This window comes from Anolis carolinensis, chromosome 1 (assembly GCF_035594765.1).
Source record: "Anolis carolinensis isolate JA03-04 chromosome 1, rAnoCar3.1.pri, whole genome shotgun sequence".
Classification (NCBI taxonomy): Eukaryota; Metazoa; Chordata; class Lepidosauria; order Squamata; family Dactyloidae; genus Anolis; species Anolis carolinensis.
This window is the reverse complement of record NC_085841.1, coordinates 211,817,323-211,837,399: the sequence shown is the minus strand read 5'-3', so window position 1 is coordinate 211,837,399 and position 20,077 is coordinate 211,817,323. Positions and strand designations below refer to the sequence as shown.

Below are 20,077 nucleotides of genomic sequence, written 5' to 3'. Positions count from 1 at the left end.
ATATATCATGATATTTTGGTGCTAAATTCGTAAATACGGCAATGACTACATAGCATTACTGGGTGTTGAACTACGTTTTCTGTCAAATTTGTTGCATAACATGATGTTTTGGTGCTTAATTTGTAAAATCATAACCTAATTTGATGTTTAATAGGCTTTTCCTTAATGCCTCCTTGTTATCCAACATATTCGCTTATCCCAGCTTCTGTCGGCCTGTTTAGCTTGGATAAGTGAGACTCTACTGTATATAAAATAGGTATAAAAATCAAACATTATGGATAATGAATCAGCCTTTGCAAGGCTTGCTAAACAGACTGCTTTTCCTTTTTGTGAAGTACAGCTGAAACATTTTCTGAAGAGTCCACTGTAAACATTGCATGTCATTGCTAACAGATTTGTGTAAATGAGGGTGGCATTCAGAGACCTTTTACTATTGTCAAAATTTTTGCAACCCTAACATTCAGCTACGGAGATCCCATTTGGGTTCAAGACCCACAGTTTAAGAAGCAGTGTGATAGAGGAAGCTATCAATGCCTTCTAATTCAGGAAAGATCTCTGTTCGGTAGTGGCAATTGTTGAACCTGAACAATTCTGAAGAACCGCCTACTGCAATCCTTGTGTAAGCTCCTCAGAGCTTACATTCTTGAAATGCTGGCTTTGAGTATAGGGAATAGGAGACTAAGGGGCAGTGTTTATTTTGTCCAGATATTTTCTGCTCTGTCTCAACAGGCTACCTATGCCAGGCCTTTTTGAATATCCAGTACAGGCAGTCCCCAAGTTATGAACAAGATAGGTTTGTTATGGAATTGAACTTGAATATGTCATAACAGATTCATTTTTAAGTGAAGCACCAGCCAAAACTATATATTTTTAGCTTTGGATGGCATATGAAAGGTTTAGCCCCCGGGGCTGTGGTGTTGGTTTTGCTATCTGTGATCCTGTTCAGAAGATTTCACTTCAGTTTCTGGCCTTGTGATAATTGGATTTTGAAAAATTTGGCTTGTTGTGGAAATGAGGACTGGTGATAAAGCTTCAGTTGAGACACCTTTCCCCCATCTAAGATGGAAGTTAATTTTATTATATTGAAATAATATATTATAATTTATAATTTATAATATAAATAATTTATTATATTATATTATAATGAAAAAAATATGTTTTATTTAATAAATTCCAATCAGGAATCAGTGATCCCAAGTTTGCCAGCTGTAACTAGATGGCATTGGAATATTTTGAGGACTGCTGTTCCAGCCAGAAATGTAACCTTTCCCGTATTGTGACTGTCTCCCTTAAATTCTTTATGTTTTTCCTATTTTGCCCATCATTTTTCTTAATCTGTGCCTCTTTAGATAGGGCAGTGTCTTCCTCTGAAAGGAGCGGTTATAAATGTTGATTATTGACTTAGATTTTATGACATGTAGGATACTCTTTATAAACAGATGCATATTTGAAACATTAGTTTATTTGATTATAAATGAAATTAATTTTGTTCTGGTGAAATATTTTATCTGTATAAATTCATACAATCCCAACACCATCAAAAGGGCTATGTTTCTGAAACTGCACAGCATTTAGTCTCTTCTTTATCAAAAGATGTCATGTTCTAGTTCTAACAGAGGTGGTTAGCCTGTGTCTAGGCTGTACCACTCTCCATTGAAAATGGAAACTCATACTGCTAATTATTCTTCCAAACCAAACATTTCCTCCTTATAGAAAACAAGATGTCAAACAGTAAGGTTCTAGTTGAACCTTTTTAACGTGATATCCAGTGCAGTATGTAAATTTTGCAGGCAAAAATGTCCAGTGATGTGAACTCTCATCTGCAGTGTGGCCTAGACAAAGATGTATCATCTTATTGGGTGGTTGTGTGTTTTTCAGGCTGTATGGCCATGTTCCAGGAGTATTCTCTCCTGACGTTTCACCCACATCTATACAAGCATCCTCAGAGGTTGTGAAGTATATACCTCACAAGATGTGGGTAAAATGTCAGGAGAGAACACTTCTGGAACATGGCCATACAGCCCGAAAAACACACAACAACCCTGTGATTCTGGCCGTGAAAGCCTTCGACAACATATCATTTTATTGAGTACTACAGTAAATCTATACAGCACAGGGTTTGAAGTTGCTTCAAATTTATGCATTGTGTTGTTATAGTATTCTAATTGAAACCTTAATGCAACATTATGCCTTGCTGTTTTAACTACAATCTCAACATGTGCCTTTTGAGTATGATTTTTAATTTTTTGTTAATGGCATAATATAGAAGGTTTAGCTTGCTTCCAGAGATTCTAACATATTCTTTCTTTTGTTAAATTCTTCTAAGAACAACCAAACCTACACCTCATCTAGATGGGTAAGTCCCCTTGTACATCTTGATTGCAATTTGGAAAACTTTATTTGACAGCTATTTGAAATGTTCAGTGTGGTAAAGATGTCATTCAGTTTTTTAAAATTAGCTTTGATCTTTTAGGCTTCATGTTGTGTTTGGCCAAGTAATCTCGGGTCAAGAAGTTATAAGAGAAATAGAAAACCAGAAAACAGATGCATCTAGTAAACCTTATGCAGAAGTACGAATATTGAGCTGCGGAGAACTAATCCCAAAATCCAAAGGTAAGTCTAAAATAACAATTCAAATGTTTCTAAAGGTGTCTACTAGATTTTGTAATTATTTTGTAAATAATATATTTTCTGCTTCACTTTTTCATTCTTGACTCCAATAGACAATGGAATCCAGTTGGGCAGTTTAGAATGCAGAACCACTGTAGTTGTACTTTGTATTTTAATATATGCACTTTATAATAATATATTTTAATATATGCATTTTATTGTATGTATTTTATGGTGATGTATTTTAACTGTTCTGTTCCTGCCCCAAACTGTGAAAAGAGGCAGGTAACATTTATTATAATTATCATCATTATAATTATTATTATATTATTAATAATAATTCTTTAGCCTCACGCAAGTAGAAAAACACCTTTTTGTTCACAGACTTGCAAACCTCATCAGGCTCACTTTAAACTAGGTCCGCCAGGGGAGGGGGCCAATAGCCTTGCAAATAGTATTTTACCCACGACCACAGGGACTCGCCATAAGGCTAAATGGAGAGCTGCACAAACACAACAAGAACCAATTACCGAGAGCACAATAATCCCGAATAAACAGATCAGGGAAAGGTCCCAGGGGCTTACACGTCTTTACACTAATCCACAGAGCATGAGAAATAAGACAAACTCCAACTTTTAGCACAACACCACACTTACGATATCATAGGCATCGCTGAAACATGGTGGGATGGCTCCCATCACTGGAATCTAGCCATTGAGGGTATAACCTCTTTAGCAGAAACAGAACAAAGGGGAGAGGAGGGGAAGTAGCTTTATATGTCAAAAACATTTACGTTGCAGAAGAGATGCATGACTGCAATCCAGGAAACCAGCTTGAAAGCATCTGGATAGGAATCAAGGGAACCGGGATTCAAAAAGATCTCATCGTGGGTGTCTACTACAGACCTCTGAGCCAAGACGAAGAACTCGATGAAGTCTTCTGTCAGCAGTTGACCAAGCAGGCACAAAGAAGTGATATAGTAGTCATAGGTGATTTCAACTATCCTGATATCTGCTGGAAAACAAACTCGGCCAAGAGTACAAAGTCCAACAAATTCCTTGCTTGCCTTGCAGACAATTTTATGATCCAGAAGGTAAAAGAGGCAACGAGGGGATCGGCTACCCTCGATCTCATCCTAACAAACGTGGAGGACCTGATCAATGCAGTTGAAGTGGTCGGATCCTTAGGAGCAAGCGACCATGTGCTCCTGCAGTTTGCGATACAGAGAAAGGCCGAAACTAAGACAAGTCAAACCCGCATTCTGGACTTTAGGAGAGCTGACTTCCAAAAAATGAAGGAAATACTGAGTGGCATTCCATGGATGCCAATACTAAAAGAAAAGGGAGTTAAGGATGGATGGGAGTTTTTCAAAAGTGAAATACTCAAGGCGCAAATGCAAACAGTGCCAATGAAGAAAAAAATAAGACAAGTGCAAAGAAGCCATAATGGATTTCCAAAGAACTTCTAACTGGTCTAAGACTCAAAAGAGGCATGCACAAGAAGTGGAAATGGGGAGAAATCACCAAAGAAGAATTCAAACGAATAGCCAACTCCTGTAGGGAAAAGGTTCACAAGGCTAAAGCGCAAAATGAGCTCAGGCTTGCCAGAGACATTAAAAACAACAAAAAATGCTGTTTTGCTTATGTTGGTAGAAAAAGGAAGAACAAGGAGGCGATAGGGCCTCTGTGAGGAGAAGATGGGGTTTGCCACCGATGCTGACGGGACAGGGAAAAGGCAGAACTACTTAATGCCTTCTTTGCCTCAGTCTTCTCACAAAAAGAAAGTCGTCCACCTCAGCAACATGGAGTAGATGAAGGATTAGGGGAAATCCAACCCCAAATAGGGAAAGAAGTCGTCCAGGAATACCTCGCCGCTCTAAACGAATTCAAGTCCCCAGGGCCAGATCAGCTACATCCGAGAGTATTGAAGGAACTAGCGAAAGTTATTTCGGAACCACTGGCAATCATCTTTGAGAGTTCTTGTAGAACAGGAGAAGTCCCAGCATATTGGAGGAGGGCAAATGTGGTCCCTATCTTCAAGAGAGAAGAAAGGACGACCCAAACAATTACTGTCTGGTCAGCCTCACGTCGATACCAGGCAAGATTCTGAAAAAGATCATTAAGGAAGTGGTCTGCAAACACTTAGTAACAAATACTGTCATCGCTAATAGTCAACACGGATTTATCAAAAACAAATCATGCCAGACTGATCTTCTTTTTCGATAGAATTATGAGCTGGGTAGATGCAAGGAATGCAGTGGATGTAGCGTATCTGGATTTCAGTAAGGACTTCGACAAGATCCCCCATGACCTTCTGGCAAACAAGCTAGTCCAATGTAGGCTAGGCAAAACTACAGGTAGGTGGATCTGTAATTGGTTAAGCGAACGAACCCAAAGGGTGCTCACCAATGCTTCCTATTCATCCTGGAAAGAAGTGACAATAGGAGTGCCGCATGGTTCCGTCCTGGGCCCGGTTCTGTTTAACATCTTTCTTAATGACTTAGATGAAGGGTTAGAAGGTATGATCATCAAGTTTGCAGATGACACCAAACTGGGAGGGGATAGCTCAATACTCCAGAAGACAGGAGCAGAATACAAAACGATCTTAACAGACTAGAGAGATGGGCTGAAACTAACAAAATGAAGTTCAACAGGGACAAATGCAAGATGCTTCACTCAGGCAGAAAAAATAAAATACAGAGATACAGAATGGGGGATGCCTGGCTCGACTGCAGTACGTGCGAAAAAGATCTTGGAGTCCTTGTGGACAACAAGTTAAACATGAGCCAACAATGTGATTCGGCGGCAAAAAAAAGCCAATGGGATTCTGGCCTGCATAAATAGTATAATGTCTAGATCCAGGGAAGTCGTGCTACCCCTCTATTCTGCCTTGGTCAGACCACACCTGGAACACCTGTGTCCAATTCTGGGCACCGCAATTGAAGGGAGATGTTGACAAGCTGGAAAGTGTCCAGAGGAGGGCGACTAAAATGATTAAGGGTCTGGAGAACAAGCCGTATGAGGAGCGGCTTAAAGAGCTGGGCGTGTTTAGCCTGCAGAAGAGAAGGCTGAGAGGAGACATGATAACCATGTATAAATATGTGAGGGGAAATCATAGGGAGGAGGGAGCAAGCTTGTTTTCTGCTGCCCTGGAGACTAGGACTCGTAACAATGGCTTCAAACTTCAGGAACAGAGATTCCACCTGAACGTTAGGAAGAACTTCCTCACTGTGAGAGTTGTTTGGCAGTGGAACTCTCTCCCCCGGACTTTGGTGGAGGCTCCTTCTTTGGAGGCTTTTAACAGAGGCTGGATGGCCATCTGTCAGGGGTATTTTGAATGATTTTCCTACTTCTTAGCAGGGGGTTGGACTGGATGGCCCATGAGGTCTCTTCCAACTCTATGATTCTATGACATCTCCGCCCCAGTCCACACTTACCAGGCAATACCTATTGTGATCAATGGGGTCTGTTCCCCTTCAGATTGGGAAGCAGCTGGCTGACTTCATTGCAGGAGTAATCTCTGGTGTGATAAACAGAAATGGGAACCCTGTTGTAGGTTTCCCCCATGCAAGTGTGGGTAAGAATATCAGTCAGTTGTCATTTTTAATGGGAACTGTAAGTCAAATAAGGCGGAGAGCTGTAAACGTACAAGGCCTCAGTTAAAAATGACATGGTTTGGCAACATTTGTGTTTTTTCTGTCTTAATATTCCTAACTCATAAAAGTTGGGGGCCAATTGTAAATTTGGTCCTATTTTTCTCAAACATATTTTATTTGCTCCAATGAATTATTTGGATTTCCAGTCTAATAATTGTATACCTTGTAATGTGTTACTGTTGGATAGGTTTTTCAAGGTGCAGGGCTTGAAGATCTTTTGTGTTAACTGCTCACCATGTGTATTAAAGGCATCGTATGTTGTGCCTTCACTACACATAGACTAGACATTTTCTACAATTGTGGCTTTGTGAATGTAAATAAATAAATTTGCAAAATGCTTTAGGCCTTATTAAATGATAACCGAGACTTATTTGGGCTCTTCTGAAGTTGGTAACTGTCTGTTGCTTTCATTCAAAGCCAAGAAAGAAGAGAAGAAAAGACGAAAGTCATTGTCCTCATCCAGTGATTCAGAAAGTTCAAGTGATTCAAAGTCTTCTTCTGATTCATCATCTGAATCTGATAGTGCTTCTGAAGAAAAAACAAAGAAAAAGAAAAAGAAACACAAAAAAAATTCCAAGAAACATAAGAAAGAAAAGAAGAAGAGGAAAAAGAGCAAGAAGAGGTATATTGGGAAGCTGAAGGGAAGTGTGAGTTGGTGACAGCATTAGGAAATACACCTAGCTACATTGCACTTCTATATTTAATATTGCTATGTAGAATCTATAATAATTTTAATTTTCTTGACATATTGCAGAAATAATATATCACAGGTTTTTGTGATTTACTTTCTCAAGATAAAAATGATAAAATATGTCTGTGTAACTACAAAAGAAATTTCAGAGTAGAATTTGAGATATTTCAAGAGCAAGCCTACAGTCCCTAGGAACCACTGCTCTAGGAAAACATTCTAAGGTTTTTAAGGGTTTTGGACTTCCCTCTGTCCCTGAAGAGTCACAACAGATTTGCAGACTGTGGAGGCAGAACAGTCGTCCCTCCCCCAAAAAGAAATTTATAATCAGTGGAAAGAAACTACCTTTCCTTCCTACCTCTCATGGAGCAATATCTCTTGCTGTGTCAACAGTGAGCAAGCAGGAAGGTGGAAGATATTACACATATTCCTTTCTGACTTTGTCATAAGACTATTCTGCCTGATCAATTACACTGCCCCATTTTGGTGCCTTAAGTGTTAGACTGGGGGTTCTCAATTTTTTAAGCAGAGGGCCAGTTCACGGTCCCTCAGACTGTTGGGAAACCGAGCTGTAGTTAGAAAAAAATGAACTAATTCCTATACACAGTGCACATATCTTATTTGTTGTGCAAAATACAACCAACATAAGCTTACCAGTATTTCCGCTTTTGGCTGATGAAGTAGTCAAGTTTAATTGAGACTGTTGTTGTTGTGTAGTTTCATGTCATTTTAGACTTGGGGCGACCCTCAGTCTAAAGTTGAGGGTGGGGGCGGGTAAATTACCTTGGGAACCACATTCGGCCCACAGGCCTTAGTTTGAGAACCCCTGGGTTAGACCTGTTTCTGACTATATTTGACATGCTGATTCCAAAAATGGCACCAGTTTTCCTTTATTGGCTCTAGTTATTGTGGTATAGAGCATATGTCATATACCAGTCCATCTGTTCACCCATAGAAAACCATGATAACCATATCTCAGAAACTAGAGCTGTTGTCTGTCCAATGCAATTTTCTGAATGATTGTCCCAAATAACCTCAAGAATAGGCCTAAAGACCAAGACACTAAGAATTTTTTTTGTTGGGGTGTGTTACTTTCAAAGTGAGGGGAAAATCTCCCAGGCAAGTATTTCCGCATATACTGTTACCACACTCACAATTTGTTCAATCACAGATGATTAGAGGCTGGAATTGTTTGGTTTGCTTGCTTTGATGGAAGATCTAATGTGTTCTTTTTATTCTTTATTTACTCCCATAAATCATTATTCTTAACATTTCTATTAGATAATTAATGAGTCTGATTTTTCTATAACTCCCAAAGCTTAGAGGTATTAAGACAGAAGGAGAAGGACAGGTTGGAAAGGTCTGGGGAACACTTCTTCCTATTGTTTTTCATTCATGGGTAGAGTTTTCCTCCTTTTTTATGTTATCTCATTGTTCCTTGCACTCTTGCTGTAGGATGAAGTGCTCCAAGACAAAATAGTCCCTTCCATATATGAACAGCTACTATTTTACAGTAGCTACTTATTAGCGATCAATCATGCACTAGTCTGATGTACCTCAGAGAAATTTATTCTAGTTTTAAAAGAAGATATGGTTTTAATATAAACACAAATAGATCCCTGTCTCATGAACATTTTATTATGACTCAATGCAAACTAGCAAACAGATTTGTGTATTTCAATTTCTTAAATATAATCAAATTGAGATGCTTGTTTTGGCATGTATAAATGACAAAACATTATGTTAAAATACACCTTGATAACTTTTGTTCTTTTATTAATTAAGCTCAGCAAGTGAAAGTGAAGCAGAAAACACAGAATCACAGCAACCACTTTCTACTGTTCGTCCAGAAGAGATTCCTCCTGTCCCAGAAAATAGGTTTCTTATGAGAAAAAGTCCTCCTAAAGTGGATGAAAAGGAAAAAGAAACAAAGAACAGGGAAAAGGAAAGGGAAAGGTAAAACGGTGTTTGATCAGGACTACACAGTGATGTTTAGTTGTGTTCTTTATGTCCTAAACAGTTAACACTGACCAGAGTTACATGCTGCATGCCGATAATTTCAAATGCTTCAAATAAAATTTTAAGTGTATCCATTGTGCTTAAAGGAATCTTACAAGAAAGGAAACATACTACAGTAGAGTCTCACTTATCCAAGCTTCACTTATCCAAGCTTCTGGATTATCCAAGCCATTTTGTAGTCAATGTTTTCAATACATCATAATATTTTGGTGCTAAATTCGTAAATACAGTAATTACTACATAGCATTACTTTTTCTGTCAAATTTATTGTATAACATGATTTTTTGGTGCTTAATTTGTAAAATCATAACCTAATTTGATGTTTAATAGGCTTTTCCTTAATCCCTCCTTATTATCCAACATATTCGCTTATCCAACATTTTGCCGGCCGGTTTATGTTGGATAAGTGAGACTCTACTGTATTCTCAGTTCTGGATCCATTCATTTTGGTGACATTTTCACAAATTTATTTAGGACTGAGGCATTTCAGTATCAACTTTTTGAAATATACTTTATTGAACAAATGTTTACATTTTATTACAAATTCACAAAACTTACCACTTCATCACATGTACTAAATTTCACTGACTGCTACACTTAAAATCCGGGAAGCCAGTACTCCTACCACATTTGTTTGGCTTCAAGTGCAGAAGAGAGCATTCCTATGTGTTTTTAAGCGTGGTGGCCAGCAGTCTTTTTCAGTGTTTCAGAAGGTGGTGAAGACCTGGATTTTTTGAAATCATCTGGAAGTTTGGCCTTTTCTGTAATGAGGTGGCCTTCATTGAAAATGTGGGAGGGGAAGCTGTGGGAGGAGCTAAACCACCCACCGCAGTAAGGAAGAGTTTTCCAGCCATTACTTTTTCCTCTCGGAGCAAGTTGCCAAAACAATTTCTTTCTTTTTAAAAAGCCTTTCAGGGTCTCTCCCTCCCTTCCAGAGAGAGAGAAGGGAGGGGGAGGGGGGAGGAAGGCAGCAGATCCATCGCTGTCACAGAGAGAAAGGGAGACAGAGGGGGGGAGGCAGCCGATAGCTTTCAGATAGAGAAAGAGTGAGAGAGAGAAGGGGGGAATAGCCCTACTGCTTCAGAGCCTGGCTGCAATAATGCTATCAAGCAAGTATCCAGCTCTTTGGGATTCAAAAGCTGGATTTCATTTCGCCCACATCTGTGACAGGCATCCTCAGAGGCAAGTGGGATTGTAATTGTTACATCATGATCAAATTCCTTTGAAATAAGGCCCACTGAGTTCAGTTAAACTCTAAACTCTTTCAGGGCTGTCTGGCCATGTTCCAGAAGCTTTATCTCATTATTATCAGAGGCAAGTGGGAATTTTGTAGCTGGCCACCTTGGTTAGCATTGAATAGCCTTGAAGCTTCAAAGCCTGGCTGCAATTCTGCAATGATCCAAGTATCCAGTTCTTTGGGATTCAGAAGATGGATTATATGGCAGTGCTGATGAGGCCCTAGATAATGTCACTTCAAGATAAAATAAGGCCCACTGAGTTGAATTAAACTCCAGCGCATTTCAGAGCTGTCTAGGCAGTGTTCCAGAAGCATTATTTCATTATTATCAGAGGCAGGAGGTAATGTTGCAACTGGCCACCTTGATTGGCATTGAATAGCCTTGCAGCTACAAAGCCTGGCTGCAATTACGCTATGATGCAAGTATCCCCTAGTAATTTGTTTGTATATGATTTTGAAAGTATTAAACCATATATAATACTTTATTCTCGGAGCACATGCAATTAAGTTGCAGAGTTCCCCCCCCCCCTTTCCCTCGTGCCAGAAATAATACTGAAATACCTAATTCCTCTTGTTCCTATCTTTCTTTCTTTCTTTTTCCTCCTCTTTTTTAGGCAGCACCCCAAAGGGACAAACTGAGTATGCTCTGAAACTTCTCAGCTCTCATGTTAATACAGAGTGAGGCTGAGATTTCAAGGAGAGGAGGATTTCTTTCAACAAATAATGCAGGGGGTGGGGTGGGTGGGGTGGGGGACCAGATCTGTAATGTGAGAAATTTACTCAAAGAATGCAGAGAACATATTAAGTTACATGGAAGTGTGGTTAAGGTAAAGAATTCATCCGTTTAATTAAAAAATGGAACTCTACTGAGTTCTACTGAGCAAAACATTTTCATCCATTTGATTGCCTTAATGCGATGAAGTCCTTAGATAAATATACAAATAACTAAATAAGAGTGATGAATATTAGCTTTTTGTAAAGCTTGACTTTTTATGGTCTTCAGAAAACCTCTAATTTATACCTTTGATTTCTTTACCGTGCTACAAATATCTAGCCAACTGGTTGGGCATATATACATTTCGTGATTGCACAATTATCAAATAAAATGCAGAAATCAAAACTGTCCCAGAATTGTAATAACATTTCTCTGTTCTTTATTTTCAGTAATCCATCAAATTGTCAGTCGTTGTATCAGAGAAGACTGTTGGTAACAAGATCTGGACGGAAAATAAAAGGAAGAGGACCAAGGGTATGCTTACTTGATCACAATCAAATTGGTTTTTTCCTTGTAATAAGGATAAAACTGCATCACATTTCTGAGAGTTGATTTGTCAATGGAAGCTTTGACAAGGTTTTAGAGAAAAGCATTCTGAGGATAAATAGGAGAGATTTGTCATCTTGCTTACAGTACCATAGTGTCTGTCTTTCACAAATGTAGGTATTACATCCCACCAGTTTTGCACACTGCTTCCGTAATTATGCGGTGAAAGAGCCAGCCGTTACAAGCTTTTGTGTTGCACTCCAGCAAAGTGGCTTTTTTGCTTAACAACATTTTAAAATGAGCGTGAAGAAAACCTTGTAAGTTTGCCTTAGAGTCGCCGTAAGTTGGAAATGATGTGAAGACACATAACAGAAACAATGGATTAGGCTAGTGGTTCTTAATCTTTTGCCCTCCAGGTGTTTTAGACTTCCGTTTCTACAATTCCTAACAGCTGGTCAGCTAGTTGAGATTTCTGGGAGCTGAAGTCTTAAAACACCTGGAGGACCAAAGGTTGGGAACCACTGTATTAGGCACTTAGGCCATAGTGCCTTTGGCCGTTTTGATCTTCAATACATTTTTGCCCCTTTGTGCCTGATGCACTTTTTTTCTGTGGAAGAACTAGACTCCTTCGCTCCTGTCTATGCATAACACAAATTCAGCCTAACATTAGTATTTGTATTGGCTGCCCAAAGTGTACAAATGCAGGTATAAAGTGCTAAGTGATTGGGTAGCATTTGCTGCCCAATCACTTATCACTTTGTATCTGCATTTTGTGCATTCAGCTGGGCTGCTATATTGATTACATGAATCTTTTAACTGATCCTATTTTAATAGAGGTTGTTTTATCCAATTTGTATCCTTAGTTATGTAATGCTATTATTGCTTTCATGTTGATGTATTTTATTTTATGTATTATGTATTTTATGTACAACATCTTGTGTGCTATATTGTAAGCTGCCCTGAATCCCTATGGGAGATAGTGGCGGGGTATAAAAAAGTTTTAGTATTTGTTATTATTATTAATATTATTCCAAATAATCTGTTCCCCTGAATAGCCTTGACAATTGAATCCCCGAAAATTCTCTCTTATTTAAAAAAAAACCTTTTTCTTCCAAACACCTAAACCCACATGGTTGAATCTGAGATTGCTTTTTAGGGTAGTGCTCAATGTTGATAGATATTATTGGAGTTAGACGTTGGAGTCTATTCTTGCCAACACTGTGCTAGTGACATTAATTTCAATAAGAAAGATTTGGATATAAATCACCATTCTGAAATTAAGATGGAAGTACTTAATTTTAGTTGATTCAGATATCATCTCTTCCTTTTGAGTATTACTGTGGAAAAACCACTTTCAGGTCTTTACAAAAAATGTTGTTTACACTATTCCTTCAACAATTGAAGAAAATGTTGGTCCAAAGTAGAGTAGATTTGCTGAAACGCAACTCAGCATCTGTATAAATCTTAATCATTCTTTGGCTGCATTTGGGTGGAATCTAGTGGTTGGGCCTAGGGTTATATTTATTCTTTTGATGAAAAGCCTGCAGTCAGATTTTTAACAGTTGTAACGCAAGTTATTCAGCACCTACAAACAATTTTAAGGTAACTTTTCCTTAATTTTTCAAGCGCTATCGCACCCCTTCAAGATCCAGGTCAAGAGATCGCTTTCGACGCAGCGAGACTCCTCCCCACTGGAGACAGGAAATGCAGAGAGCTCAAAGAATGAGAGTGTCAAGTGGAGAAAGGTGGATAAAGGGAGACAAGTAAGATGTGATCAAAATCTTTGCTTTTTAAAAATCTAGTTGGGCTGTGCATATAACTGAATATATATGAGAAGAGAGTAATTTATATCCTTATTTATTGCTGTCTTATGTAGCAATAAAACTGGTATTGATTTGTGATATTTGAAAGGATGTCATAAGAAAAAGGGAAGCGAGTTTGTTTTCTGCTGCCCTGGAAACTAGGGCTCAGAGCAATGGGTTCAAATTACAAAAAAGGAGATTCCACCTGAACATTAGGAAGAACTTCCTCATTGTAAGAGTAGTTCAACAGTGAAACTCACTGCCCCAGAGTCTGGTGGAGGCTCCTTAGAATCGTAGAGTTGGAAGAGACCTCACGGGCCATCCAGTTCAACTCCCTGCAAGAAGCAGGAAACCCTCTCCCTTCTTTGGAGGCCTTTAAATGAAGGCTGAATGTCCATCTCTGTGTGTGTGTTTGGGGGGGGGGGGGGGGGAATGCTTTGATCGTGTTTGTCCTGCATGGCAGGATGGAGTTGGGTTGGATGGCTCGTGGGGTTTCTTCTTACTGTATTTCCGTGCCCATTTCTGCAGTTTCTATTCTTATCCTAGAGCCAGGATAGAAAATCTGTAGCCTACCAGCTCCCTTCAATTCTGACTGATCCCCATTCTGGTGAGGGATGATGAGAGCTGGAATCCATGTTTAGATGGATGCAAGCCGGTTCACATTCCCACTGTTAAATACTGAAGAAGGACTGGTGATGGGATTGGTGAAGGTGAAGTGCACCTCCCTCAACCCTCCTTGTAAATGCCTACATTTTGTTCAAGTGTGTTAAATTTCATAAAACAGATTAAGTTGCTAATTTGACTTTTCCCATTCTGACTTGATTAACTTCTTTTTCTTTTAATTTAAAATGTAAATACTACCTTGGTGTTGTTGTTGTTGTTATTTTCTTTCAAGAGGTGAAGTTAATGAGAACAAGAAGGAGAAAGATGCCACAAATCAGAAAAGCCCAGGGAGAGGAAAAGAAAGGAAAGCATCTGAGAGCCCGAGTAGAAGAGGAGACAAAGAAAAGAAAACAAAAGACCACACATCTAGCAGCAAAGACAGAGAGATAAGGAGGAGTTCTGGGAAGGAGGACAAAGACAAACATAATAAAAGTAAGGCCAAAAAAAGGGCTCGGTCTAAAAGCCACAGCAAAAGCAAAGAGGTGTCAAAAAGCAAGGAGAGGGACTCCAAACACAGCAAACCTGAAGAAAAGAAAACACGTTCAGGAAGCAAAGAGAAAGATTATGAAAAAGAGAAGGATAAAGAAAAACACAATGATTTTCGTGGGAGAGAAAGGAGCAGGAGTAAGGATAAGAATAAAAGAGGTGGGTCTAAAAGTAATGGTCATAACCATACTAAAAATAAAGAAAGAGAAAAGCATGCCAAGTCAAAAAGTAGAGAACGGGAACAATCCAAAAGCAAGCACGGCTCGGATACTAAGACGAGAGAACGAAGCAAAAGCGGAGACCGACGAAGGCGAGACAGGTCCAGAAGTAAAGAACGAGATCGCAGCAGAAGTAAAGATTACTCAAGACACAAAGATAAGGAAGTGAGACGAAGAGGGCGATCAAGAAGTCGGGACAGAAAAGGCACACCAGAGCGATCTAAAGGTAAAGAAAACAGGAGGAGAAAGGAATCACACAGCTCTGAGAGGGAGGGAAGTCGGAGTAAAGACAGGCATCGCAGTCAAGAGCACAGAAGTTCTCACCAAAAGCAAAACGCTGAAAAAAGGAAGCGTTCAAAAAGTCATGACAGTAGTAGCTCAGAGACTAGTAAGAGTAAAAAGCCCTGTAGAGAACAGGATAGAAGTCCTGACTCTAGGAAAAGGCAGAGCAGCAAGGAGAGAGAAGTGAAACAGTCATCTTCACGCAGGGACAAAGAAAAGGAAAAGGACAGGTCCCATTCTTCACGAGAAAAAGACATCACCCTAAAATCAAAGAATCAGGAGAGAGATCATTCTCATGGCAAAGATAAAAAATCTGATCGTGACTCAAGTGCTGGAACTGATGAAGACAGACATGGATGAGTTTATGGACTTACTGTTTCCATTCTGCCTCCAGGTTCTAGAGACATGTTGGGGAACACTTTTTTAAATGTGGACTTCAGTTTGGTCTTTTGATAATCCACAACCTGGAACATTTGTACTGCTAAAGTTTTAATAAACTTGAAATGGAAAAAAGAAGTTTTATGTGTAATATGGTGTGCTGAGTTTAATATTTCATGGTTTGTGTATCCACCTTTTGTGTTTCCAGAAGGTAACATGCTGTACTGTGTTTACCTTTCAGTTTAGTTGGCTGAAATTGAACAAGTAGATTGGGCTGAAAATAAATGTAATTTCTTTAAACCAGTGAAATTCTGCCTAGTCATGGTTTCAAAGAATTTCTCTTGCAGTAATATCAATAAGGACTTGTTAACACTAAGAACTGCGGTAAGGTGACAACAAGAGTAGAGCAGAAATATGAGTGCAGAGGAAGGGGGGCAGTCTGCATTTTGAATATTTTAATGAAGGTGGTACTGTTTTATCAAAACGTGATATTACCTTTCAAATCAGGAAAAATGCCATTTACATTTATATTTGTACTGTCCATTTGGATTAAATATTTTCAGAAGTCATTTTATTCAAAAATGCTGATCATTACATAATCCTGAGATGCATTTACACTGTAGAATTAATATAGTTTAACACCACTTTAACTGAAGTAAACCCACTGCTAGGAAATTCTAGGAGTTTAATTCACAAGGCCTTTCACCTTCTCTGACAAAGAATGCTGGTGCCTCACCAAACTATAACTCCCAGGATCCTATAACACTGACTCATGGCAGTTAAAGTGGTGTCAAATTGCATTAATTCTACAGTGTAAATACACCACTAGATAACCTTAATTTTAGTGTTATTTCACACCAGTCGTGATACATTTTGTATGCCATGTTATTGTATCTTACCTCCTCCAGAACAAAAAACTAGCCTGCTTTGCCTGAAGAGAAATTCTTTCAGAAAAAAGAAGAAAAAAAAATCAGTAAATGTGTATGTAGAATTTCCTTTTTTTAACCAATAGCTACTGTCTCCCATTTGCCTGTTTGCCTGACACTCTGGATGGTGAATACAGTGAGTGGGTTATATTCTGTGGTGAATTTCCCTTAGTCCTGATGCACATATTTCTCCCCATCTTATCTAGCTTCTGTCCTCTTTGAAACTGTTCCCCAGCAGTGAAAGAGAATATATCATCAGATGGGTTGCTCCTTCCCTCACCATGACAGACAGGAATGGTACAGAACCTTTGAGGAGTTTATGGACATTAATTTTGTTGAGTCTGTTAACGGGGCTCCTCTGTCACCTCCTTTCTTTACTTCCTCAAATGGGAATAAACCTCAGCTATTCCTTGCTACCTTCTCATAAGTAGGGGTAGAGAGCCCTGCTATGTCCAGGGACTCACTCCAGTTACTAGTTTCACTATTATCACTTCTGCTCTGTATTTGTCTCAGACTCCAGAGCTCCAAACCAGATTGGGGGGAAACCAAAGAGAAAAAAGGTGAATTTGGCCAAAAAAATGTCTCCATCTCCCAGCTGAAGTGTTGGTGGCTTCCTCACGCCCCTCAAGGGCATTAGAGAACTTCCTGTAAAGAAGAAGCTCTCAGCTACCTATTTCATACAAAGGCATCCCCCCTCCTAAAGAAGTGTCTTAAAGAAATGGGCTTTACCTGCCCATCTCTTCTAGATCAACTCCCAAGACCCAAGGAAGGCCTAAGATCACAGGAGATCCTTCCTAATACCCACTCCCTCCTGTTCAGGTGTTCCTTTTTGAGCTAACCTCATGGCAGTATGAGGGAAGGATGTCATAAGCATCCATAATACTCTTATGTTTAAACCTCCCAAGCAATATAACATCTACATTCCAGATTAAGTAGTCAGGAGGTCTCCCATATCCTATGCGGGAACTAGATGGCTCTATGGAAAATCATAAGCAAGTGATTGAAGCAGCTGGATATATCTACCCCTGCTAAAAGGAAACAGAGTGCATGGGCATATAAGTGGAAATAAATGTGGAAGTGGAACTTCCTCCGGTTAGTAATGTGATCATAATCTTCATGAAGATACATAGTGCAAATGACCTTCCAAAGGGTAGGCCCTGCTTTGGTTGATTATAGGCACAGATATCCTTTGCTCCAGAGATATTTTCAGTCATCAATACCTCAATTTCAATGGCAAAGACTAACAGAAGGTCAATTCCCCTCATTTGCTTATGGCCAGACACCTTCCAAGGCATTGGGTGTCCAGTAATAAACTGTTCATTAACAAAGAACAAAGTGATAAAGTTACTATTCAGGTACATATCAGAAGTTTAAGAGATGCATGTGCAGACCTTCCCTGGTATGGGCCTTCTGAACAGGGCATGTTAAAAATCTGGATATTCAGAGAGTATTGGAGCACCATTATTTCTTCCAGGCATTCCTCCACAAAACTAGATCAATGAATGTACTTTTAGAGTCTTCATAATTGATGCAAATACATTGGTTTTGATTTTTTGAAAGAATAGAGACCAGTGGTTCTCAACATGTGGGTCCCCAGGTGTTTTGGCCTACAACTCCCAGGAATCCCAGCCAGTTTATCAGCTGTTTGGATTTCTGGGAGTTGAAGGCCAAAACATCTGGACACCCACAGGTTGAGAACCACTGGTCTAAACAATCCCTTCTGGTGTTCTGGCAGGAAGCAGATCAAGATCTATGGACAGCATAAACATGTAGCAATAATTTCCTTTCACACAAACAAGATTCTGCCTGCATTTACTTACGCCCTGCAGGATTTCTGACCTGGGAGCTCTTGGCCAGGAAGACCTGAGTATTTTCCCCCATTTATTGCTGGGAAAAACAATGTTGGCTCTTACTTGTGATACATAAATTTCCATCAATTGGGTAATATTACTTTTCATTGCTAGTTTTAACTTTGTTTCTTAATAGTTAATGGATATGGAGGCAAATTCTTTTTCTCTCCTGCTCCCCTGTACTGAAAGTTTATTCCCTTGGAGCATTAGCTAATGAATCTCTCAGGTTGCTATCAATAAATGGCACCCATCAAACATGAGATTGTGAGAGGTTATTCTTAGAGAATCTAGGAGCCATACCTACCTCATTTTCAACCCACACTGCTTTTTAGCTGTGCATTACAGTTGAACTTATTTACGTTAGAACTAGAGGAAGTTCAGATTTAGAGGAGCTAGAAACTATGTGCCTCCTCTCCCATCCTAGTGCTTTTTCTGTTTACGTTTTTTAAATTTCCTCATAGTACTGTATTTCCTTTGTTCAGTTCAATGCTCATTCAGCCTTTCAATTTTCTTACTCATCCATCTTTGTTTTCACCAGTAATCAGCACCTTATCTCTCAAAAGAGAGAAGGAAAAGAAAGCAGGAAACGGATCCCGCCCCCCGAAAAATAATTATCACAGGCAGAAATTTAGGTGTTTAGGGGTGGATGCGACAAAACAACAGAAGCTCAGTTTTTTTTTTTTTTTTTACAAAATCAAGATTAGAAACAAATGGTGTAGTCCTCAGACGCAAACAGTACAAAAATGTTTCTACGTTGCAATGTTATGCAATCAATTTTCTATGTGTAAAAAGTTATCTGATAGAAGGATGTATTATCTGTAGGGCAAAATACTGAATAAATTGAATTGAATACGTTTTCAGAGGAATATGCTTTACATTATCATGCCCTCCTTTTTCAAAATTAATAAATTGAGATATAAAGCATAAATGTGTGGCAAAATTGCTTCATGGAACAAGAGTACAGGTATTAATAATTTGCCTGTTGTGAGAAATTGTTTCAGAATTGTTTTCCCATGTAAATTCAATGTATACCAGGACTGAGATGAGCAAGTCAAAGCCATGCATTTTGAGAACAACAGAAATCTCAGGTGGTCTTAGGAACAAAGCGGCAGTAACAGAAATAACAATGACTTCTCATAAAGAGAAAAGTAAAAATTGAGATTATCTTAAAGCGTTTAAATATATGTTAACAGTATTTTTCCATGTGACAAAGTTCATATTAATCTATGTGATGAAATTATATATAAGTAGTACTATGACGCATTTCCAATTTTTCCCATATTGTTAAGCCTAATTTTATGTGCAGTAAATTTGTTATGTGTTGATTGAAATAACAGAACTAGAATGAAAAAAAAATCTGTTCTATGCTTGTTTCTTATAGTTGCCAGTTTATTGCTGGAACTCTTTGTTATTACAGCATTTAACACGATGTCTCGCCCCATATGAGATCTTTGCAATTACTCATGGTATTGTTAATATAGTAATCAATTTTTGGAAGACTTTCAAAAAAGGCTGCTGTTATCTGGGTGTTCTTTGATGTCTATGCAAAAACTCCCAAAAGTCTTTTAATTTTTTCCTGTATTTTGCTATTAACAAATGCTCTTATATGGTTGATATCAAGATTAGCTTGATCCTGCAACAATTGTGGTGCTAAATCTTTGTGTGAGAGAGTATATTATACATGTTGCTGTGAGCTATAGAGTATTACAGATAAAGCACAACAAATGGTTGAATCTGTCCATTTTTTCTAATTTTGCCAGTCTTAATTTTGCAGTATCCTGTTTCCATATCACTGTGAAACTTTTCAAGTTCACCTCACAATTAATTTGCATTTTCTCATCTATATTTTGTATTTAATTTTGCCAGACACACGCCATTTTGCAATCAATTTCCCCTAAATTGAGCACATAGTCATTCCTTATTTCATGAAAATTCACATTTTATGTACTTTCCCTAATTTGGTACACATTTTTATCAGAATCCATCAGATTATGAACACTGA

The 20,077-nt window shown here is 38.7% G+C and overlaps 1 protein-coding gene across 4 annotated transcripts in view; it reads left to right on the top strand.

Annotated features, from left to right (window-relative positions):
- Positions 1–15,437, top strand: part of ppig (peptidylprolyl isomerase G) — a 41,348-nt gene extending 25,911 nt beyond the window's left edge. For all 4 annotated transcript variants that reach the window (XM_062964778.1, XM_003226264.4, XM_062964791.1 and 1 more), the window contains 7 exons: positions 2,327–2,356; positions 2,474–2,613; positions 6,683–6,887; positions 8,739–8,909; positions 11,374–11,458; positions 13,097–13,233; positions 14,168–15,437. In XM_062964778.1, the coding sequence (XP_062820848.1) occupies positions 2,327–2,356; positions 2,474–2,613; positions 6,683–6,887; positions 8,739–8,909; positions 11,374–11,458; positions 13,097–13,233; positions 14,168–15,281 (1,882 nt within the window). In that variant the 3' untranslated portion in view covers positions 15,282–15,437. The remainder of the gene's footprint in view (positions 1–2,326; positions 2,357–2,473; positions 2,614–6,682; positions 6,888–8,738; positions 8,910–11,373; positions 11,459–13,096; positions 13,234–14,167) is intronic.
- The last annotated feature ends 4,640 nt before the right edge of the window (positions 15,438–20,077 follow it).